Source organism: Schistosoma haematobium, chromosome ZW (assembly GCF_000699445.3).
Source record: "Schistosoma haematobium chromosome ZW, whole genome shotgun sequence".
Taxonomy (NCBI): domain Eukaryota; kingdom Metazoa; phylum Platyhelminthes; class Trematoda; order Strigeidida; family Schistosomatidae; genus Schistosoma; species Schistosoma haematobium.
This window is the reverse complement of record NC_067195.1, coordinates 6878222-6903770: the sequence shown is the minus strand read 5'-3', so window position 1 is coordinate 6903770 and position 25549 is coordinate 6878222. Positions and strand designations below refer to the sequence as shown.

Genomic DNA, 25549 nt, shown 5'->3' with positions numbered 1-25549 from the left:
ACTGTCATACCACTTCTGAACATAAACAAAATAATGATGAATCTATTTGTAAGCCATTTGCTGTTTTTATATCAACTATATTTTTATCAGGCTGTAAACCTAAAGCAGACTGGGTTCGTATTGCTGGAAAATCAGCTGATAGTGTAACTGTAGAATGGCTTGTCCCACACGATTGTCGTCACGACCATGGACCTAATCGAGCTCATCACCTAGCTATTGATGGTTTTCGTGTGTTCGTTAGACCAGCAACAACACCTCAGCCAAGCAATATATCTCAATGGCAACAAGTTGCTGAATTAGACCACTATCTTAATCGTCTGGTTGTAGGAAATTTAAAACCAAACCAATTTTATTATTTTGGTGTGGCTGCTGTGAATCAGTCAGGTCAAGGTGAAATCATTTCTACTAAAGAACCTGTTTGTCCAGAAGCTATTACAAGTGAGTATTCATTGTTATCCTTATTATCAATTACTGTATAAGCTTTTCGTTGTACTTAATAAGTAGTAAACTAATGAATGCAAACAAAGCTGCGCTACCCCAATTTTTCCCTACTTACTGAACAGATGTTTCGAGTTCTGTTGTAGTGAACGAAGACAAATATGGTTAACCAATTTATTGTATTATGTAAAGCCATACGGTACCTTTGTAAAATATGAAAATCATGTATTAAATATATCATTTTCACACCTTCCATCAATAGGCCTTTACCCACTCCATCATTTTTCTAATTCTGTCGCTATTCCGATTGCCCTCCGTTTTTTGTACTTCAATCTTCTGCTGATATGCATTCAACTTCCTATTTATACTACATACTACTTATATCTGTTCCACGTAAAAAGCGTACACCACACTATGACCACTTTCAAAAACCATACTATCCTCTATATATATTTTCGAGATCACAAATTCTTAGGAAGATAAATGCATCTAAACAGGTCACCAGAGGTGGGTTAGGACTGATTTATATTGTTTAAAGCAGTAAACTGATAAAATATTGAGACAGTGTATAAAACTGTAATAACGCTTGGTTTTCTCGTTTACATCAATGGGACACCAATTTGCCTTAGATGAATATCTACACTAGATACTCGGCCAATACCTATCCTACAGGACTTTAGCATGTGACTGGCTTTACTAGAACGTGAGTATCGCTCAACATCAGCAGCTGATAATAAAAATAATTGCAAAGAAAATAAAGAACATATTTAATACCTGTCCGACTATCTACTAGCTGGTTAGGTAAACAACCAATCACTATTATTTTCTCCCACATATCAAAAATAAAGTCTCGATTCGTAATACCATATGAATTAAGATAGCATTATACACTAAACGAGCATAGTATAGTGATTGAGTAAATAGCTCTATCACAAGAGTATATTGGAAACACGAGAAACTTGTTAACAAGTTTTGAACGACTTCATTCATAGATGTTCAAGATCCATAATAATTTAATAACTAACAATAGACTCCAGTAGATTAGTTCGAACTGTTAGACTTATCAACCATATTATGTAAAGCATAATAATAAGGATACAAAAACTAGTAACGTGAAACTTAACTATAGGTTCTGAAATCTTGATTTGATGACACTAATTACGAATTTATATAATTCACTAACTCTCATTTCGTTGTAATTTTATTTCTTTTTATACAGCTGTACCAAGTCAACCTATAGGACCATTACAAGTATCTAATATAACAGATAATAGTTGTCAATTATCATGGTTAAGTCCTGCAAGTGATGGTGGCAGTCCAACATTAGGTTACAGAATATATAAACGGGAAATGTATCGACGCAGTTGGCAAGAGATTGGACGTATAACTGAACTATCTGGGTTGACTAGTTCAAGACAATTACAATTTCAAGTACAATATTTAATGCATGGTACTGCTTATGAATTTCGTGTTGTAGCTGAAAATAAGAATGGTTTATCTGAACCATTAGATACACAAGCACAGGTGCATCCAGCCAAAGAGACTAGTAAGTTATGAATAATGTGTAAGAATTTCGATCTAAGTTCAATCCGTTTATCAGATTCAACAGAAATATTGTATGCAAGTTCGAATAAAGTTGGAAAACTGCTGACTTTTTAGATTGTTTATGTACGGATATACACAAATAATAAATGGTTCTACAATAAATAATAAATAACTTAGTTTAAGAAACTGATAATCAAGGTGACAAACCTAGAGACAACAGTCAACCTACCACAGACAGAAACGAAATAACTAGTTCAAAGATGGGTGGTTAGAAAACAACAGCTGTATCAACCAATCCCGACGTAATGTGATCTTTGACCTTCCTCTTTTCCGCTTCCCTTCAGGATTCCAAGTTAGGACTTGCCTCGTGATGCGGTTTGATGGTTTGCGTAATGTGTGTCGTATCAATTTCCATCGTCTTTTCCTAATTTCCTCTTCAGCTGGAAGCTGGTTTGTTCTCTCCCATAGTAGGCTGTTGCTGATGGTATCCGACCAATGCATATCGAGTATCTTGTGTAGACAATTGTTTACAAATACTTGTACCTTTTTGATGATGGTTGTAGTAGTTCTTGAAGTTTCAGCTCCATACAGCAGAACTGTCTTGACTTTCGTATTGAAGATTCTGACTTTGATGTTGGTTGATGAATGCTACCTTATTAATAATTCACACAACAAAATTCAATCAGAAAATACAAAACGTTTGAACTCATGATAAATTATTTGTATACAGAACAAATAGTTACATTTCAATATTCCATTATTAAGGTAAACGCACAAGGTTATATTATAGTGAACGAGAACACAAGTGGGGACAATCGAATGTATTGAAATACAAAATGACAGAATATCTTAATAAAATCTCAGGACCATACCGTAAATACTTCATTTGCAAAATATCAATCAATCGTCTCCAACTCTATTGTTCTTTCGTTTCCACACCAATAATTCTCTGTTCTCATTTTCTTTTTTTTCCATCTTCTTAACCTTCTGCATCCAGATAATTCGCTTTCGATTGATGATACATACTATTTATATCTTTCGACATCAGTAGCACACATCACAATATTATACATATGGAAAGATACCAATATAACTTATAATTCTATCACTAAATGGTAATAATATCAACTTCAATTATTCCTGATGACATCCTAATGAACAAAGTGACTGGATGCAAATAAACAAAATTCCAATCTAATCGTTTTACATTGTATTTCAGCGTCTTGAGTACCGAAATAAAATTCAGTTCTGTTAATTATGTACTATCAACTTCTTTGTTATCATGAGAGTACTACTAATTATATAACGAACAGAAAACATTTAAATGACTAAAATATTAAAATAATAAAAATAATATTTTATAGTAATTTATTAACTAGAAATTGCATTTTTGGTGCTTTGAAACTTAATGTAAGTTACTTCTCAAAAGAACAAATAACTTTTTTTAAAAATTAAGGTTAAGATATTGGTCCATTTGTTAGCTGTTAAAAACAGAATAGTTTTAAGTCCTAACAATGATCAATTAATACTTGTCCAAACAATTTAAAGGTGTAGAAATAAAAAAGATAGATAATGGAAGATAGAAAAGAAGGTTAAGACCGTGGAAGAATGAGAGACTGAATAAACTGTCGGACTTGAACTAGTGGATAGCAACAGCCTCTGGTGTACATAAGTTTTCTGTTTTCATTCCTTTTGAGCCGACTCCTCTTAGTGTATGTATGGTTCTGAAAGAGGCCTCTCACAAAATGGAGTGACCAGAACCAACTAGATACTTCAATATTCAGCTTTTGACTGACGTCTATAATCCTTTGGAGAACAAGGAAGGGTAATATCGTGAGATGCGTTTCTAAAGTGACTGCTTCGCGCAGATTATATTAATCTCTCAAAGCGAGCTCTTCAGATATGCATCTCTGGACATTACTCCTCCAGTCCTACGGGAGGTCAGTCTGGAAGATAATAGCTCAGTAGTAAAGTTTTACATTACGAAGCTGGGTGGTGTCAGTTCGAATCCTACTGAGAGTATCAGTCCCCTCGAAATTTATGACTGGAGAAAATAGAATCTTAGTTATCATTCACTAAAATATAAATATTAATTTATAAATCTTTTGTTCATGTGGTGACTGAACCTCTTTCACTTATTTTATAGGTGTCCCAGGACCACCGAGAGGACCATTACGTGTGCGTGAAGTTCCTGATAATATTGGAACACTAGAGTTGACTTGGTCACCACCATATGAGTTAGGAGGATTACCTATACTTGGCTATCAATTAGAAATACGTCAAGGACGTTCATTTAACTGGAAACCATATCCTTCATCGAATGAACTTGTTGCTTATGGACCTGAATCTAAATTTCAACCGTCTCACATTATTACCGATATACAACCAAATAAAGAGTACTTTTTCCGGGTGTCAGCTGTCAATAAAGAAGGAGTTGGTTTACCACTTACTGCTGATGATAGTTATGTGAAATCTATAAACTTAGCTCCACCAAAACTTGTAATGGGTCGTCGAATTCCCCCCGATGAAGCTGAAGATCAAAGTCACGAGAAACCAATACTACAAGTTTCTTGGGAATGGACTCCATTAATGGCATATGAACCACAACCAATAGGTTTTCAAGTGGAACGACTTGATATTGCATCTCGAGGTGGGAAATGGGAATCGATTGATTTTATTCCTATCAATGATCGTACACAAAGAAATTATACTCACCAGTCCATTTCACCAAGTCATGATGGAAGTTATAAGTTTAGAGTATCCACTGTATACAATGAAGGTGCTAGCCAACCGGTTGAGACGGGCGTTGTATTGGCCAGTCTTCCGACAATAGGACGATCTGATTCGACAACGCCCGGTCACTATGTACCTCCCGTTCAATCTGTTTTGCTCAAATCTGATAGTAAACTAGGTTATGAACTTGAGTGGGAGGCTCCAGAAGGTCAAGGTGCTGAAGACATTAGAGGGTATACGTTAGAAGATTGGGATTCAAGGAAACAGAAGTGGGCACCATTAATAGAAATACCAGTAAGTGCGCCTCGACAGTTAGTTTTGGCTGCATCACGCACACCTGACAAGGACTATAAAATGAGAATTATCAGCCATGGGAAAACTGGCAAGTCTATTCCAACGGAATTTGGACTATATCGGAGTCCTATTGAGTCAATCTCATCTAGGCCTCCATCTAGATCATGGACAACACTACCGAGTACATCAGGTCTTCCAATTTCTACGACGTCCCATGATAAAACTCGTCCACGAGCAGATATTGACGATGATTTTGATTTGGAATTGGCCATGATTACTGGAGTTGAACCTGGTTCTGACGAAGTAAATGAGTTCATTCGCTCAAGGCGTCAAATGGTTCAAGATATGACGCAACGCATGATTACACCATCATCCCTAGGGAGACTTAGTTCATTAGAAAAAGGAAGACTGGATCTAGATCGCACTGACAGTTCACTATATTCGACTGGAAGGTTGACTTCTCAGTTAAGTATTTCTTCCCCAGCTGCTCTGTATATTTCAGATCAACTAAGAGGAGAAATAGTAGGTCCAACATCTGTTCATCTCATTTGGCCTGAACCAAGTGGGTGGTTAGCTCCAGACAAAATAGCTTTTTATGACATTCAGAAGTGGGAACCTGTTCATTCTAAATGGGTTTCTATTGCCAAGGCTCCGTCTAAAGTTACAGACTACATTTTAACTGGTCTCCGGTCGAATGATGAGAGCGGATGGTGGTTCCGTGTAGTGCCTTCAGGCCGTGATTCAGAATCGATTGGGGCACCTTATCAAATGGCTAAACCTCTTTATCCAAGATCTCAGCATGCTACAGTTCCTTCTTCTGTTTGGGGTGTAGAAATTTCTCCTGTTTTTGGTTTACATAAGATAGATCAACGAACAATTCAAGTTAACTGGATGAAACCTAGCAATGATGGTGGTTCTGATATACTTGGTTATCGTTTACTAATTTATGATGCTGATACTGGTGATGAACAAGAGATAATTGTTTCTCCAAAATTTTTAACTTTTAAAATTGACTCTTTAGAAGCCTTTCATGTTTATAGAATTACAATTACTGCATTTAATCGTATTGGTGATTCTATACCAGTTACTTCAACTGTACCATTACATCGTGAAACACCTGGCCTACCATCCCTACCTTTACCACCCAGTGACTTTCGAGCTGTTTTGACGGATCATTTTAACAAAGAATATTCCAGTTGTATTCTGTCATGGAAACCTCCATCATTACTTCCATCATCACCTATAGATTTTTATGTTATTGAAAAATGGAGTTCACAATCTAAACAATGGATTCCATTTAAAAAAGTTCCGTATGATGTGTATGAAATTGAAATTACTCATTTACTTGATGATGTAGATTATGGTTTTAGAATAAGATCACAAAATGTCGCTGGCTTAAGCGAACCATTATGCTTAAACACTCATATTCGACCAAATTTAGTCAAAGAAAAAGATACTAAAGCGTTACCACCACCAGCTCCTGGAGCTCCATTAGAATTAAAACAACTTCATACTAATCAAAGTATATCAAAGTTAAAGGCAGTGACAGAGACTGCTAACCGTGTGATGGAACTATGCTGGAGTCAACCTACCTTCTTAACAGATGATGTAGGTCCAGTTAGAGGTTATGTTATTGAGGCTAGAAGAAGAGGTCAGGAAAACTGGGCGCTACTTGGTCGGCTACCTTCTACAAGAGACAGACATTGGAATATTGTATTTGGTCCTCAAATCGGTGATTATAATAGGACTCCAACCCTACCTCTCTCTCGGCTACCCTCAATTCTTACCGACTCTTCTGGCAAGTGGGATATGAGCTTGCCACAAACCTTTTCGAAAAGTTACCCGTCTCCATCTATGTTGCCAGGAGAACCAAAAGACTATGAATTTCGTTTATATTCAGAAAATGAATTTGGAGTAAGTGAACCAATTTATTTAAGACCCAAACTTAGAAGTCCTTCTTTGATTTCTGAACCACATTATAATAGGCAATCAACTCTTGAGTACTACGAGTTACCAACTTACATATCACCTCCAAGAGGACCAGTTCGTATAGAAACCAGACCGAAGTCTTCTTTATATCATGACAGAATCCAAAGCGATAAAGATGTCACACCAGAAGATTTGATTTTGCATTGGAAGCCCCCATATGATACAACTAACATTTCTGGCTACGAAGTAGTTTACCGCACACCATATGAAATGAAATGGCAACCTATAGGTAGGACAGATTTATCCGACACAAATCTAAAAATACCAAGTTCATTATTAAGTGATTTTCCACAAACTGTTCATGTTGGTGTACGTTCTGTTGGTGATTATATTCCCGGAATGACTGAACGTCCATACTCTGAAACAATTGAAGAAGTCTTGTCCGTTCCACAAAGTGTGTTTACATCATCATCTTACCAACCTAAACCGTATAAAACAGCAAAAGATACATTCAGTCTACGGGCTCCTTCAGAGGTTCGTGCCAGTGTTTTCAAATACACTCCTGAAAAAGATAGTCCCGAAGAAGTAGCCTTGGCATGGCGCCCACCCAGTGTGAAATCAGTGGGAAAACATGGTTTGGAAAGTTTGCCAGATTCTTATTTAATTTTAACTAGGGAGTTAGGTCATTCTGATTGGAAAGAAATTCAAACTACACCTAGCAATATCACCAACACCCATATTAGAGCATCTTTGCTACCACAAGGTCGAGATATATATATTGGTGTGGCGCCTGTTCGTGGTATTCAAATAGGACCAATTATGTCTACTTTAGATACAATAAAGTTATCAGAACCCACAAGCCCGGGAAGGCTCTCTTCAAGAAGTTCTTTACCATTCATTTCAGCTGAGCCATTGATTGTTTTACCAGAAGGACCAGATGCAATACGGGTTCAATGGAAACCTACAGAAGCGTTAATTAGTAAATTACCTCAAAAAGGAATTTCAGATTATCGACTAGAAATGAGACGCCCACATGAAATGGACTGGAAGCCTATTCGAATTCCAAAATATCTAGATTCGTTGGATGGAATACTACCCATTTCAAGTCCAATAGAATATAGACTGGATAATCTAAAGCCAGGTGAACGTGTTGAATTGCGCGTCGCTACTCGACCAACTCATTCAGCCCCATCGATTCCTATAACTGATACCTTATTTTATCAGTTCATTCCTCCTTATGGTAAGATTTTTTGGTTTATGTTAGTTGCATTTTTAGTTTTGTATACAAAGTGGTTTGTTTAGTGAAAATGCATTACCGAATGATTTGTTTTATTCAGAATAGTAGTCCTGAACATCTAAATAATCTGAAGCATGTTTTTTCTTACAATATATAATTATCATTAGAAGAACAGTAGAAAATAGATAAACAGTAAACTGAATGGTTATTTCAATTTCAGAAATCCTCAATAGACTTATTTCCAAACCAAAATTACGTCAGTCAGGTCATTTTCCAGCTGTTTTGAACAGAATGATATTGATTATAACTTAATCCCTGTTGACTAGAATCGATCATTCACTACCTTGGTTCCGACTTAGATCATTACTTCCAAGCTGAAGTTCAAAAAATCTATCTAACATTTAGTCTCTAGTGAGTACATAATTATTATTTATTCAAGCGGCAGTGAAAAGATTTCTTATAAATGGATTGAAGCTTAACATACGAATAACTGAATTATGGCTCTATAGATTAATGGTACCCAAAATATCCGGTGAACCTTGAAACTCTTAGTTTTGATCCTATGTTGTGTCGTGTTTGAGTATTGCCAATAAGTTTCAAACTAGAATGACGCAGCTTTCCGATTATTTTTTTCAAATGATATCAATTCATTACTGAAATTACTTCCAAATTACGCATAATACCACTTGAATAAACAAAATATTATAATTAAGATTTAAATTAAATTTCATAGTATCCTTAAAGATTAGATGATACAAAAAATAGATATGTTTAAACCAGTTTTAAGCTGATTATAATTGATGTTACAACCTGCTTCTTGATCTGTGACTGACAAATGAATATTAACAGTTAACATCACTGATAGACCTAAATTACATAACAACTGACAATCAAAAAACACTAGATGGTAGTCTTTTTCTAGTATGTGACTCATTAGCAGTATGCATCCACTACTTCACTGGGTGTCGAACCTTGGACCTTGGGTCTCTCTGAGAACTCTTAAGGTCTAGATCACTGGATCGCCATTCAATGGTATACATATCTAGCTTAAATCAATTAGCCATATTGAAAAACCGTCTTTCGTTGTCTGCGGTGAACTGTTGTTTCACACTCGATACATATGAAATTCACTGATCGGGGCTTCTCGCTAAAACTCCTGGAGTTGTTGCCTCTTGAAGTTAGTCATTAATGAGCACGCAACTGTTATTAGTATACGAGGTAGTGGAGACTGTAAAATCTTCATACGTTGCATCAAGCACTGATTCCAACAATATTCATAAGCTGCCTATTCTGTCGATAAATGGAAATGAAAAGTGTTTCATAGTACACAAGTTACTCTAAAGCTTCTGTTTTTCTGTGTATTGTTTGAAGTTTCCTGATGACATTATGGAGCTCATCCAAAAAGCTTAACTATAAAAGTCCATTATAAACGGCCAAAACTAAATAAGTCATTTCATCTATGATTTAATGCTTACAACCGTAAACATCCGTCGTCGAGGTTTCTGTCAGTCGAATTTTGGTGAAAAGTTCTTTTTACTGAGACTATAATTTATGAACGACCTTTAAGCGACACCTTAGTGACCTTGAGAATGTCAACTTACTTATTAGGGTTAAATGGGGGTTACAAAGCAGTTTGAAGAATAAGGATTATGATTTACAACCGATGGTTATGGTTAGGAATTAGGTTTATGGTTTTCATCACGAATTGAAATTATCTCAAATGCCAAAACGTTATTTAGACATGTAGGTGAATGAATTTCGCTTCAAAATCCAAGACCTGTTATCGTAAATCTGATTGATTCGTCCATAAATTATGGTCTCGCCGTTGTTTTTTCTTGAATAAAGTTTGTATGAAATAATAAAACATATTTTACTGAATAACATAAATATTTAGACAGTACTTACTAAAATCTTGTTATATAATGTGATAGTTTGATTCATAGCATAAATCATTCTCGGATATTTTTTAAGGGGAGGGAGAAGGCATTAACTTGATAGGATTTTGATTCCTTCTAATGTAAAAATTAAATTCACATTTTTCATGAAATCCCAAATACATTTTATCTTTGTTAACAGATGTACCTTCAAAACCTAGAGGACCTTTAATGATTGATATAATACCTACCTGTTCTCCAATATATTCAAGAAGGCCATCATCTAGTCTAGAAAAGATTGAATCTCCGTTATCATTCTCAACACATACAACACCACACTTGGACTCAAAAGGTATTCAACTTAAATGGCATGCACCCAGTGACACAGGTGGTTTACCTGTCACAGAATATGTGATAGAACGTCGTGGAGGTCCAGTGAAAAGTACCGCAAGTGAATGGATCCCCGTATTATCTGTTTCGGGAGAGACGACTTCAGCAGTGATTCCATTTCCAAGTACTCTGAGTAATGTTTATCCTTATTCTTACCGTGTTCGAGCAGTCAATCGTATGGGTGCAAGCAGTCCATTAGAAACTTTAAGACCATTGGATTTTGAGACATCAATGTCAGATCAACCTAGCAGACCTTCTTCTCGTGTTAGTTACCGGCCACTACCACCCTCTGCACCAGTTGGACCCTTACGATCAGAATTTCTTCCTTTTGATTCAGGTCTTCACCTAGAATGGCAACATCCTCAAAAGAGTTCTTACAAACTAGATGAATCACTGTCTATGCCATCTTCATACGTGATCGAAGCTACTGAGGCTAGCAGACCAGATGCACCTTGGATCGAAGTTGGCCGTGTCCCTGGTACTGTAACATCGGCTGACGTTCGAATTCTGCCTACACCGTATAGAAGCGAGTCGACGGAACGTCCATATACACCAAGCCCATACCATGTACCCCCTACTCTTCTATATCGAATAAGGGGTGAAAATGAATTTGGCTTAAGTGCACCACTTGTGACAAGAATTGAACCACCTGGTTATTCTGTATATGAATCCAAACCTGGGTTCGAGCATCCAAAACTAAGCTCCGGTCGCCTTGAAACTCGTCTACTACCAATGTCATCAGAATTTCAACTGCCTCAGATTGAATTACGCTGGCCGCCTCTTGCTCCAGAATACAGACGACAAACTTTCCCATCATCGGCTGATCACCGACCTATAACCCCTCTCGTAACACCAGATATAAGTTACCTTGTTCAAGTTAGAAAAGCTGAAGACATTGGATGGCAGACATTAGCCACTTTACCATACGGTCATGAAACATTTATTTATCACCCCAAAGTAGAAAAAGTACCTCATAGACCACGGTCTAGTTTGGCCTCAGTCTACAGACTAGAAGATAGACCAATATTTGAAGCTTACCAGTTCCGTGTAGCTCCAAGAAGTCATTTCGGTGTTGGGAGATTCATAGAATCGGATGTGGTCAGCTGGAGTCCGTCTCATTTGCAAGCTGGTGATTATAGAACAGTAAGCTTACCGGGACCTATTTCAATGGAACTTATGGTTCCATCTGTCCCTCAGCCAATAATACCTTCTCCTGAGCGTTTCCACTTGGTTGATGTGTCTACCGAGTCAGCTGGTGAACGTATGCAAAACAGATTGGGAAGTGTAACACTATCCTGGCATCCTCCAGCGGGTATGTCTTCTACCTTACGCTCCACTACAGATTTTGTCGTTGAATCATGGCGTCCAGACAAACAAGAATGGTGGCCGATAGCACGACGACCAGCTGCTATCAGTGCTGAATCTGTACCGGGTAGATATGAAATAACCGTCGATCGCTTACCACTCGGACAAACTTATCATTTTCGCGTTCTAACGGAAACAAAAGATGGTCGAAGTGAACCAGTTATTCTTCCACAACCTGTTTTCATGCCACAAGTAGATAAAGAAAAGAAAGGTAAGTTATCTTCTAATTTGAAGATTATCATTTTATCAAACTTGAGAGTAGGTTGACTTAAAACTGCGACTTAAACTTGACAACGGAATAGAATAGCACAGATATATAAATCATACAGATAACTAAACTGTTCATATGTAAATTAATGGACGATCAAGTGACCATAAATCTTGTCACCAAACTTGAGAACAAGATCTTAATACAAAAATTACTTTTATTAATGCTCATATTTGAACAAATTTTCCTTCAAATTACCAACCACCTGTCATTTTTATACCTAAATGTTTTAATTGTTTACTATGTTTGTATTTGATTACAAATTGAAATTTAGGGTTTTTTTTATAACTGGTATATAATATACCATTGTGAGCCAGGGCAATTTTACATTGGTTCTCAGGAGAACTAGACACCGTTCAGACTTTCACGTGACAACCCAAACAGTACAGCTCAATCCCGCTTCACAAGAGAACCAGACACCGTATAGGCTTTAACGCTACAATCTGAATAGTACAGTTAAATCCTGTAGCGCAACCACACAGGTACCAAGCCCCCTGGTGGACCAGGTGTCTGACTGAGTGGAAAACAACATCTTCCCTGTTTTGTTTTCATATTTGTTTTTATGACTTAAACTGTCACAACATGAGTACTGAACTGTCATCTAGTTCATCGGCACTACAACTAACGTGGTTCAGTTAGATGAAAGGAATCACCAATCGTCTATATTTTATTTTCGAATATAAACCCAAGAAAAGTATTCTTTGGGAACGGTAGTGATCTTATATATTCTTTTATCATGTTCGCATCGTTTATCTCTTTCTATTAAAGGGCTACGTTTACCTCGAGATGCAGAACAGGTTTTGTATGACAGGGGCCATCTAATTTATAGATCGATGAGCGATGTCCTGTAAACGAAAATCAACCCATGAGACCACTTCAAAAAATGCGTGAGAGACAAGAATCGAGATAATTTGAAATTATTTTAGGAGACACAACTTTTTCTGTGATAATCTTAGAAAATGAAGTAATAAATCAAACTCTGCCTGTTATCTAGGGAACCTGAGGAGTATAAATGTGCTCCTTCCTCAGCATTAGTCACACAATGTATCTCACAAAAGACTGTTAGAGAATATAGTTGTCAGATTTCAGAGCTCTAGAATGAATTTCCAAGATATTTCAAAAGTTCCGAATATTTTTTACCAATGTTTAACATTATAAATGTTTCATCTATTCTTATCTTGAAGCAGCTAATTATGGTCACTAAATGAAACTAATTAACCTCCAGTGCAATAGTGACTTGAATAAACGCTTCAGTCATGCTGAATTGGTTGAATTCCATTTTATTATCGATAAACTATAAGTCTGTACGTAAATTGTTCATTTTTGGAGTCAGCTTACATTTATGAACCCTAGTATACAGAAACTTGGATCTCACATAATACACTTAAGTCTAGGGTCAATATTACACCATTTACGCTAACTACAAAAATCTAATGAAAAGCTGTGCACAGTTTCTCGTTAAAGAAGTTTCTTCACGTCTGATCAAGTAGCTAGATCAAGTTAACATTTTTCATAATATTAGCTATGGCTTGACGATGTAAAGTGTTGAGTATTGAAGATAACGGTACGTAATTCTATTAGGTTTTAATCAAATGTGAATAAAGTTTGCCGCATTTTATCGATTGGAGATATGTAACAGTCGTTTGAAGAATTAAAGAGTATAACTTAATCACAAAATTTCCGGTAATCTAAATACGTCGGTGACTAGTTTCATATATAATGTCAAACTTAGACTTATACTAATACGGAAATACAAATTTGTGGATATACAGATACTAGAGATATTGGCAATAATTCTAATGAGTTCAGGTGTTTAGCACTTTCGTTTTAGTTATTTTGTAATGATTTTTGTATGTGTATTTTCTAAAATTTTCTCACAATAAATCGTTTCTTTTTACATAAACAGCGAAACCAGCTCCACCTTCTCATCTCAGAGTGTCATTATTAACTGGCAGTACAAAAGGTGCTTTGTTAACATGGCTTCCACCATCAACAGTAACATTCTCAGGTCGACGTAGCAGTTTGTCATTACGTTGTCCTCCAACTGGATATATATTAGAATATTGTACATTACCATCCACAGGAAATGAACCAACTACTTGGAAACGTTTGGCAGTATTTGATGCTTGGGAAACATCTTATCAAACAACTGATTTACAACATGAAACTAGATATCTATTTCGTATAATGTCTCGTGGACAGATCACTGATTCACCACGTTCTGTAACACCATCAAGGCTTGGAAAAATTAGTCGAACTACAATTGATTCAAGCGTTCTTAGCGAACCAATCCATTCAGAAATATTTGAAATGCCGAGAAAAACAAGTAAGTTTACCCAAATATTTTTAGTATAGATTTCTACATAACTTTTAACAGATGACCTATTATAATCTTTACTGTCATTCTGTCATTTATAATATATGTGCCCTTAAGAAAATACATATGATAGTACGTCTACATCTATATACGTCCTGTATCTCATTCACTCTTGTAAACGTTGAGTTAGCTATTTCTGCCACTCCAATTATGTATTTTTCTTTTCAACTTTTATCTTCTGCCTGTATTATCGGATGTCTGAAATATACGTAGTTCAAATACTTCCTTATTGAACTACTTATGTCTACGGTATTATTAACAGGATTTACTAACAGAATATGTACGAAGATGAAGATAATTCGATCGTTATCATGTCAACCACGCTCACTAAGAAACTGAAATATATTCGATCAAAGATATCAGAATTGATTGATATTCTTTGATTATGGATGATCGTAATTGACTAAGGCTAAGATGAATCTCAACAATATAATTGGAAAAATACAGGGAACATTATAAAAGAATAATCTCAGAGGATAAAATTACAGCCCAGAATCATGATTTTCTAGTCCGTAACTTTAGCAACGTTTAACTAAGAATTGAAATAATAACTACTTGAAACCGTCTCCAGGGTAATTTGGGCACCAAGTTTCATGAGAATATTTATCAATAAAATCTCAATAAGCATATATCGAAATTAAAAACAAATCTTGATTTTGAAACACAGTCTCTTTTATCACATGTAACTATTTCTAATAAATCATGAAACAATATGAATCGAGGGGAACAAGACCAAGGTGCCGAATATTGAAACTTCATAGAACTGAAAAACCATCGTTTTCATAATGTGAAATGAACTTAAAATATTTATATATTAATACTGGTGTGAACATCGATGAATATTTGCATCAAGCAACCACTTAGTGCTGTTTACTCCTCAAAGATACATCATCCGCGTAATATTCAATTATATAAGTTTTATAATGAGAGATACAGAGTCAGATTGTTCAGACTAATGGCAATGGATTATCCTACTTGACTACGTGATTGTACTTTAATCAGTTATCATCTGACTGTTAGAACGAGAACCACATATAAACCAGAATTCATGCACAATACAAAACAACCATTAAGTGAAACCACAATGAAATGTTAGCGGAACGCAAGTGGGATGAATAATAGTATAAGACAGTATATTAAAATTTACTGTACTGGATATTTCAATCCTCTCTCACTGACCAATCATTCCATACTTTATAACAGTGAAATAATATTCATCGAGTAATTGCGTTACATAATAATCATATAATATCACAGTGAAGAAAGGGGATTATAATAATCAAAGTTGAGATCATGAGTCAATTGAAGCTAGACGACTGTGGGAAACCCGAAAGCACTAGACGGCCGCCTAGTCCCATTGGGGGACTACTCAGCTGAGGGCACCCACGACCTCGCCCCGCGGGGCTCGAACCCAGGACCTGCCAGTCTCGAGCGCGAACGCCTAACCACTATTCCACTGAGCTGGCCGGCATCTAATGGTGTTAATGTCTAACTTCAGCCAGTCCACGGAATTGAGCGACACATTCACCATTTCCATAAGTGAGTAACTATCTCACGACAGACCTGGTTGAACTCCAATGGTCACTGCTTCTCACTAGAACTCCAGGATATACCTCTTGAAGCCAGCCACTAGTAGGCATATGTTGATCAATATCAGAATGGGTTTTGTGGAGATTTTAGTAATTTTGATAGTTGAGATCATGAATCAATTGAAGCTAGACTCATGATCTGCCTTTACGTTAATTCATGATAAATAGAATGCTGAAAACTATGTGTATGATGTTTTGCATTTCTTCAAATTCCTCACTTATCAGAATATAGACAAGCTCATTATTTAACAGTAATCGTTTATGAAATGGATCTACAAAATGACGACCACTTTTCAATTCCTTTTCTTTTTCTAGTTACTGTACCAAAATTAACCGGTGATTTAACAGTGAAATCAACAACCAGTTTATCTTCACTCTCACCATCGGTTTCTTTACACTGGCAACCAATTGACGAACCATTAACAGGATATATAGTAGATTTATATGATTTAAAAGAACCAACTGGTTGGAGAACAATTACACGGATTGATACAACTGAAATACGTCATCCTTTCCATGGTGTTACAGTAACAGGTCTTCTACCAGATCATTCTTATCGATTCCGTGTTATACCATATAAAGATGATTTATTTGGTCGACCATTAGAAACTTTGAAAGCTTATACTGTTCCAAAAGCAGTAGGACATGAGGATGGTGATTATGAATCATTAATTATTCCTCCACCTAGGGGACCATTATACGTGGAAGCGGTCAGTGGTGGTGTTTATCGTTTAAGGTGGCAACCAGTGCAACTAAGAGGATTAACTGACATTATGCATAGACGTAAATTAGATGAGGAAATTGAATATATTATTGAACAACAAACACCGAATCGAAGATTTTGGTTCGAAGTTGGCCGGACTCGTCTTACTGATTATGTATTACCGATTAACAGTGCTACAGTTAGATTTCGTATACGCTCATCATTAGCTGATATTTCGTCAAGTATCGACAAACACACTAACTATTCACTTTCATATGATGGTCTCCTCTCCGAATGGATTCATACATTAGATGACAGTTTACAGTACGAAAATGTACCTCACATTGGGAGTCCGAAGAGACGATTATCTAGTGATGAAGTTTTTGACATTGGTCGAATTGTCCCTGATGGATTACGCGTTCTTCATGTTGGTCCAACTTCTGCCTTACTAGGATGGAATTCTCTTAAAATAGATGAGGATACATTACAACCATACTATCTCATTTTAGAACGACGCATCATTAATAAGTACAAACCAAGTATTTGGGAGCCTGTAGCAAGAATTCGCACTTCTGATACATCATACGAAGTACATGGTTTATCTTCTGGTACAACATATGATTTTCGCCTTGTTGGAATTGAAGAATCAACTAAAACTCGAAGTACAAAACATTGTCAACTTTCAAAACCATTTACAACTCTTGGACAAATTGATTCACTTGAAGATGATATGAAAATATTTTGGATTGATCAACCAAGATCATTTAATGCTATTAGTAAAATTGATGGAACACAAGAAGGTATTATGTTAACATGGAAATCACCTGAAATGCCTAATCGTTTAAATGAGAAATTACTTTATAGAATTGAAGTAAGAGGTTTTAATTTTTCAGGTGAACCAATTACTAATTGGACTAAAGTTATTTCAGAATTAAAAACAACACAATATTTTATTAGTTATAATAAATTAGATAATTTATTTAGTCAATCATCTAATTATCAATCTAGTAGTATATCATCTATAACTAGAAGAAGACATATAAGATCAATTGATTTTGATCAACAACAATGGCAATTTCGTGTATTCGCTGAATTGGATAATAAACAAAGTTTACCAGCTGTTACAATAACACCAATCACATTAATTCCTCAAGCCAGTAAGTATATTTTCCTTTTCTTAATAATGAATAGTATTATAAAGGTATTATTCACTTTATAGTTTTCATTAATAGATTATAGCATGATATGAGTGTTGTTACATCAAATAAATTGATAAGTCTTGCTAATTGAACGCTTTATTCGGTTCTTAAACTATTCTTGTAACTCCCGAGCTAGAACTACACAGCAACCTGAACACGAGAGAAAAGGCAAAAAGGTTTGTTTTAGTACAGAAAATATATGGTTTTTATAGTATTTTAGATGTCTTTGGGTTTCCCGAAAATTCTCGAATGCTACTAAGCATAGTAGCAGTATAGTAATCACCCAATCAGAAACTCTATATGTGACTTTTCATTTTCTGGATGTTTCCGTCTAAACATCTAGTGAACGCTGATTGGATAAAATGCTTCTTAGTGTTTTCTGAGCCTTTGTTGGCTTTTGCGAGAAGTTTTCTGGATCACCACAACATAAACAATTTAAAAAAATGATTATTGTAACTTGATTCTAACTGATGTCTTAATAGATAGTATAGATTTATCTCAAGCTCTTTTCAACTGCTCAGTATTCAACAGTATTACCTCATATTAGTTCCCCAGATAAACCCCTTCCTGCAGTATTTCACAAGTTTCGACTTATATTATCAAAATATTAGGTTTTTGAATAAACATCATACTCAGTCCCTACTCAGATTAAAGTTAAGTAAACTATATTCTGAATATACTACTGTTTATTGTATTCATCTATTAAGCCAAATATATTTGTTGGCTTCGTTTTCGGTAAGTTAATTATTCAAATAATAGAAAGCTCTTTAAGCCTTCTAACAAATTTTTTTAATACGATGTATTCAATTAAGGTATTTTGTTTAACTCGATTTTTTTTTGGGGGGGGGGGCTAGCTCAATTATTATGTCACATCTATAACGGCGACCGGCTCCTGCAACTATGTTCAGACAATCGTTTATTCTTAGCAAGAATCAGTTTTAATCATAAAGAGAGATGTCGTACGACATGGCGACCATCAAAATCTATACAACCCCGGACTCGAATGGACCATATCGCCACCAGCCATCATCGGAGAGTCAAGATAGAAGACTGCCACTCATTCTGAAGATAATGTTTAAACTCTAACCATGTTTTAGTACGAACACACATTTGTTTCTGCCCTTCTGGATGTAGAAAAACCGTAGCAAGAAACCCATCAGAGTGAAAATCTCGTGAACAACTTGAGAAGCATTTGGTTAATTGTCAAACTGATGTTCACTCTAATATGGATTATTCTGATGTCCGGAGAGCCTTGAAAACATCGGCGATATCTGCAAGTGACTATAGCCAAAAGGTTAAGAAAAATTGGTAGATTTCAACAGCGTCTTCTGAACTGACAGATATTCGGAAACTCATCCTGTCAGACTCCGAACATCATGAGGAAAGAAGGCAAATTATACGTAGACTGCTTTATTGGAGAACTTTGGTCGCCATGCATACACTTCTGTAAACTATATTATTTTCACAAGCTGAAGAGTTCTAAGTAGGATGAAACGCTCATCTTGGATTCTACCGCTACCCACCATCCATTTCTGCGTGAAATGTTTGTGACTTACTGGGGACATTTAGGCAATCCCCACAGGATGTACATATATCCCAAAAGAAACGGATCAATTGCAGTTCTAAACATCGTTAGGAAGATCCAAACAACTAATATATATGAATCACAATTTTCCAAATGGTTTTAAGTCAGCATTTTATAGATTATGCCATCAAATACTAAATAGATTCTTAAAATTGTCTAGTTGTTCGACAATATTAAAACAAGACAAATGGTTCTAGTGTATTGATAATATACTGTTCTTTATACCGTAAACAATGTTTAATAATTTTCTTCATTGTTTACAAACAGAACGAAGTCCATTACGTTTCATCAATTTGCGAGATGATCGCATTATTTATGCTGTTCGTGGGCAAAAATTAGTTTTGTCTGTAGAAGTTGAAGGAGAACCGAAACCAAATGTCTTTTGGTTAGTGATTCATTTGATTTTCTACATATTTTTAAATTAAAAATTTTTGTAGCTTTAGTTTTTCTGTACAATTTAACTATACTACTAATGAAGATTGTACAGTAAACAGATAAAATGTGGTATTGCTGAGAAAAAAACCAAAAATGTGTGGTTGTAATCAGTTTACAAAATACTTTGATTTGTATTATGCGGAGTATTTTATTACTGAAATCCGTCAGTTTATCACACTATATTCATTTTCAGAAGAGGTTTTGTGGAGATTTTAGTAATCTTATAGTTTAAGTCATGAGTCAATTGAAGTTAGACCACCATGGAAAACCTGCAAGTACTGGATGGCAGGTTTTTCCTATTGTGGTACACCTCAGCATTGAGCATCCACGATCCTGGCCGCCCAATTCGAACTCAGCACCTATCAGTCTCATGCGCAAACTCCTAACCTCTAGACCAATGGGCCCTCTGGGATCCAACGATGTTAATGTCTAACTCCAACCAATCCATGAAATCGAGTCACCATCAATCACTATATTCAGTAAGTTACTATCTCACAACAGACCTGGTTGTAAAACCTCTTTCCAACTGACTAGCCATCTATAATCTGAATGCTTTAATGTGTTTCTATTGTATTTGTTCGTTTACATTATCAAAATTATCATTACAAAACACTATACATTATTCACTGTTGAAAATATATTAAAAATTATTTTTTTTTAATGAAACGTAGTCTTAATTCAAGGCTATTTGTGTTATGTTGTGTTAGAAAGCGATAGAAATCCTTATGATAGAACAATCTAGAATAACATGAATTGTTTATTTATCGATGAATGCCGTTTGTTACCGAATTTCAATAAAGTGTAATTTTAAAACTGTTGAGGTGTTTTTTCCATTCCTTTTTGTTAGCTACTTCTGAAAGTATTATGAAGATGACTACAACAATTTAAAAAACTATTTGTCATGTGTAACCGACTTGTCAATTTAAAATGGAAAACCCGGAAGCATTGGACGGCCATTTCGTGATAGTATGGGACTCCTTAGCAGTGCGCATCCACGATCCCTAACGCTCAACTCTGATCTAGAGGTTAGGCGTTCGCGCGCAAGACCAATAGGTGCTGGGTCCGAGTCCCACGGTCGAGGTAGTAGGTGCTCACTACGATGGGACGGCCGTCCAGTGCTTCCAGGTTTTCCATGGTGGTCTAGCTTTAATTGACTTATGAATTCAACTATTAAAACGATTTGATGGTGGTTAGAAGTAGTCAACAGGAAACTTGACCCGGGTTTCTTGCTCCTTGGCACTCGTCAGCAAGGTGTACCTGTAATCTTTAGGGAACTGGTACTCCCTGACAGATCCAATCCCATGCCACCCAGCTTCGCAGTCAGACCGACATCCTGTAGGACTGGAATGTAATCACAATTGATTGATCACTGTGTGGTGATCAATGTCATGTGTGTCAAGTAGATAGTATTTGATCTGCACTAAGAAGCACTTAAAATACATGAAATTTATCACCACCCAGTGATCAATCATCTATTATTAAAATGATTGTAATTGATTTACCCATCCAGTTCTCATGCAACTGATTTGTAATATAACTGACTACGCATTAAGATATTTTAACCTTTTCTTATACAAAACATTTGTTTTTTTCTTATATAGGTATTTAAATCACATACAAATAGATGAAAAAATATTACCTGGTTGTCGTGTGGCTCAAATTGGCGTCGGTATTTATGAATTAACTATTGAACAAGTACAACCAAGTCATGCTGGTTTCTTAGAATGTCGTGTATGGAATATTTATGAGTCAATATCAGAAACATGGGAATTGATAGTTTCAGGTACTTGTCGAATTTTAAAATGAAATACTTAGCTCCACATTAACAGTATATATATATATATATATATATATATATATATATACTACTCCTACAATTACCGATCTCACAAGGAGCATAATTCCCCTCAAGATTGCAGATACTCCTTTCTGACAAGTGCAAACCAACACGAAACCAGAGTCCTAATGTTTTCTGTCAAATACCTTCAAATATGGTTTAGTGATTGAAGTATTCGACTTTCAGCCTCTGTATCTCAAGTCTGAGCCCCGCACCACCTACTTTGCTTTGCGCAACTAGGCGGCATCGTTAGCCATCACTCTCAGAGTGTGGCTCATATCCAAGTACCCGGAGAATTAACTTAATAAATAATAAGATACCTAACACAACATACTTATTTACCACTAGAGGTGTGTGGATCAAAACTAAAAGTGCTAGGTTAGGATTCTAGTTACGGGGTTATGGATGTGCACTACTGAAGAGTCTCATAGTAGAGCAAGACACTTGAAAAACGCTTCCAGGCTTTTAGTGGTTGTTTAACTTAGATCAGTTTATGATCCCAAAAATTTATTTATTTCGTTTATCCAGTATAGTATATGGGTTTGAAGTTACCATATTCTCATACCAAAAAAGCCTTCTCGTTCCACTTTGATGAAACAAGGTGATTAGCAAAATACAAATATTGAATGCCTAGTGAACTTTTCAAATTATAAGCATAATACTAAACTTTGGAATTATCTTTGGAAAAGAATGACAGTAATAAACGATCCTACTCATTTCAATTATGGTTTAGCATGTATACTACTTATAAGTAGCTCTGCTCTGTTTTAAAAATTGTAAATTTTTTCAAAGTGAATATTTCGAAAGTAGTTGAACCTGAAAGAAAATGATCGGATAATTGGCCAGATAATGTATGTTTTGAGTCATAGAATTTCTAAAATGCACTTTATAGTACATAACTGATGTGCTATTAAACGAAAAATTTAATCGTGAAGAAAAACGGACACAAGGATGCAATTCGAAATCAAATAATTTCAATCAAATTATTTTTTTATATTCAGCGGTGCCACGATTCTGCCGACTTGGATGGGCTGCACAACCTCATGAATATGAATTAAGACATGGAGACAGCTGGTATCTACGTGTTCCATTAGAAGGTTTAGACTATATACAAGACCGTGATTGGATTACAAAAGTTTGGTTCGAACGTTTAAGTCATTTGACTCCTGGTCTTTCAGTTGAACCGTTGGAAAATCGTGTTCGAATAAATCTATCATCTGGTTACCGTTGGGTTGAAGTGGTTGTTGACAAATTAAATCTAGCTGATAGCGGATTATATCGACTATGGATACAGAATCAAGCTGGTCGAGATTACATCGATTTGCGTTTACGTATTGCTGGTAAATTTGGTTTTCAATTACTTTGAATTATTTACCGTTTATTTGTTTGATCTGATTTGCAAAATTTGAGATAAATTACGATTCTTATTCCTATGTCACAATTCTAATGTAGTGAAGGAGAACACAGGGACGAAAATCGATTATATTTAGCACAACATTACAGAGTTACTTGATGAAATAGAAAAACAATACTCTAATACTTCATTTGCAAAATGTTCGTTAATTGTCTTAGACTTCATTGTTCCTGCATTTCCATACCAACTGCTTTCCAGTCCCGTTTTTCTCTCTTCGATCTTCTCAACATTCTACTACCAGACATTCTATTCCTGACTAGCGTTATATACCACTTATGTCGACATACGTAGCACACCACACTACGAACCAAAGGAAGGGTTTACTGCACAGCAGTTCGTCCCGTCCTACTTTATGACTGTGAAACATGGCCGGTAAGAGTAGAAGATATTCGTAGGTTGGTATTATTCGATCATAGGTGTCTTCGAAGCATTGTTCGTATATCATGGGACCATCGAGTAAGTAACGTAGTTGTTAGGAAACGGGTAATAGGTAAGGATGGCAAGTCAATTGATGAAGTAGTGAAACTTCATCAGTTGGGATGGCTGGGACACATGTTATGTATGCCCAACTACCAACTGCCCCGACTTGCGATGTTTTATGGTGTAGGAAAAGGTTGGAAGAAAGTTAGGGGCGACCAGACCAAAACATGGCACAAATTCATGTAGTCACTGACAAGTGAACTGAGCCATGTTGGTAGGTGTAGACTACCTGGTTGGGATCCGTGAGATGATAGCAACCGATGGTTAGAGACCCTGAATAACATGGCTCAAAATCGTTTGCAATGGCGCAGGTGCATCCACTCTTTGTGTCCTCACAAATTCTAATCTTCTGAAATCTTCCTGTCCCTTTGTTTTTTTCTCTTTTCAACTTTATTTCACTGGATTATACTCCTTGACTAACATCTTCAAACCCTAATGTTTCCGATTACCGCTTATACTTTTACTACCTCTACCTCTATGCAATTTGAATCGACAATTGTATCTTTTCTGCTAATAAGGTATGGCAACTTCAACTGATGTACATACATATGAAGTTCTATGTTGTTAATTGACTGACTGATTGACACCACACTACCATCGTTATGTCGAATAATCTTCTAAAAACGAGCTTCTAAACATACATGTATTGAGTGTTTCTTATGAATCAAATGAATAACTTAATAAAATAGGTTTTATACTTTACAATTCTTTTAATCCCATTACTATTGTCTTGTCACTGTGATGACCCTTTATTATGTGATTATTTGAATAAAACCCGACGAAAACTGAGGCAGGATAGAATAAATTTAAAAGGTGAGATCGTAATTGTTATACACATTAGAAACTGACAAAATGAACCATGTAACAGTTATAGACGGTGGATCAATTTCGTAGATTGGTTAGAAATTAACACCATTGGATCCTGGCCGGCTCAGTGGTCTACAGTTTAAGAGTTCGCGCGCGAGACTGATATCTATCTATGCAATGCAAGTGTATAACATTTTCTAAGTACATGATAAATTTTCATTGAACTATATATCCTCTTTAAGACAGACCATCATGTTACGTTCGATACTTGAATAACGCAGAATACGGTATATAAATACGGCACTCGAACGTATAGAACCCCACAGTCACAAAATCAGAGGATAGCAGGAAGCTACAAAAGTGTTTGTTGGATAAGAATCAGAATGTACAGAAAATCATGCGTATTTATAGATATTAGCGTTTGTTATAATATCATTATAATTCCGCTAACCCGCAAAGAGGCAAGTTATGCTACTGTCCTATTGTAGTGTGCCACTTTGATATTCTAGAAAGCTCCATCACGTTCTGATTGTTTGGAAACTTATCGGCTCTTTTAGAGTCTCTAGAGGCTCCATTCTAATTCTCAGAAGCTATCCCAACATATCAGAATTCTTCTGAGTGTATATCTTACAGTAATTTCAATATTTTTTTAGTAAATATCTTCTATATAGGTGTTGACAGTCAAATTTCTGTCGAATTACTTTTACCATATATAGCTTCTTAGATATAACTTAAGTGAATGGAGTAAGTGTCGACAATACAGATAACATTTTCTAAAAAATATATCTAAATATTGTATGTTGTTTATCTCTGTAATTCATCTCTCATGTCGTATCTCATATTAGAGTAAAATTTACATGAAGATTACTGGTTATCATACAAAGAATATTGTCAATGTGTAGCCTAACTCAAGTTATGGTATAAACTTAGCAGGGGTGGTGTTAGTTCACCGATTATAATTGGTTGCAGACATGTAATAAGTATAAGTACATCTATATATAAGTATATATAAGTACACCTAGATCTGAAAGGGGGGTTTTGTGGAGATTG

The 25549-nt window shown here is 35.8% G+C and overlaps 1 protein-coding gene across 1 annotated transcript in view; it reads left to right on the top strand.

Annotated features, from left to right (window-relative positions):
- Positions 1 to 25549, top strand: part of MS3_00002673 (uncharacterized protein) — a 252496-nt gene that overhangs the window by 203056 nt on the left and 23891 nt on the right. Inside the window, exons 92-100 of the mRNA XM_051210282.1 lie at positions 91 to 438; positions 1658 to 1984; positions 4130 to 8179; positions 10253 to 12016; positions 13980 to 14399; positions 16355 to 17899; positions 19794 to 19911; positions 21563 to 21744; positions 22800 to 23138. Of these exons, the coding sequence (XP_051070256.1) occupies positions 91 to 438; positions 1658 to 1984; positions 4130 to 8179; positions 10253 to 12016; positions 13980 to 14399; positions 16355 to 17899; positions 19794 to 19911; positions 21563 to 21744; positions 22800 to 23138 (9093 nt within the window). The remainder of the gene's footprint in view (positions 1 to 90; positions 439 to 1657; positions 1985 to 4129; positions 8180 to 10252; positions 12017 to 13979; positions 14400 to 16354; positions 17900 to 19793; positions 19912 to 21562; positions 21745 to 22799; positions 23139 to 25549) is intronic.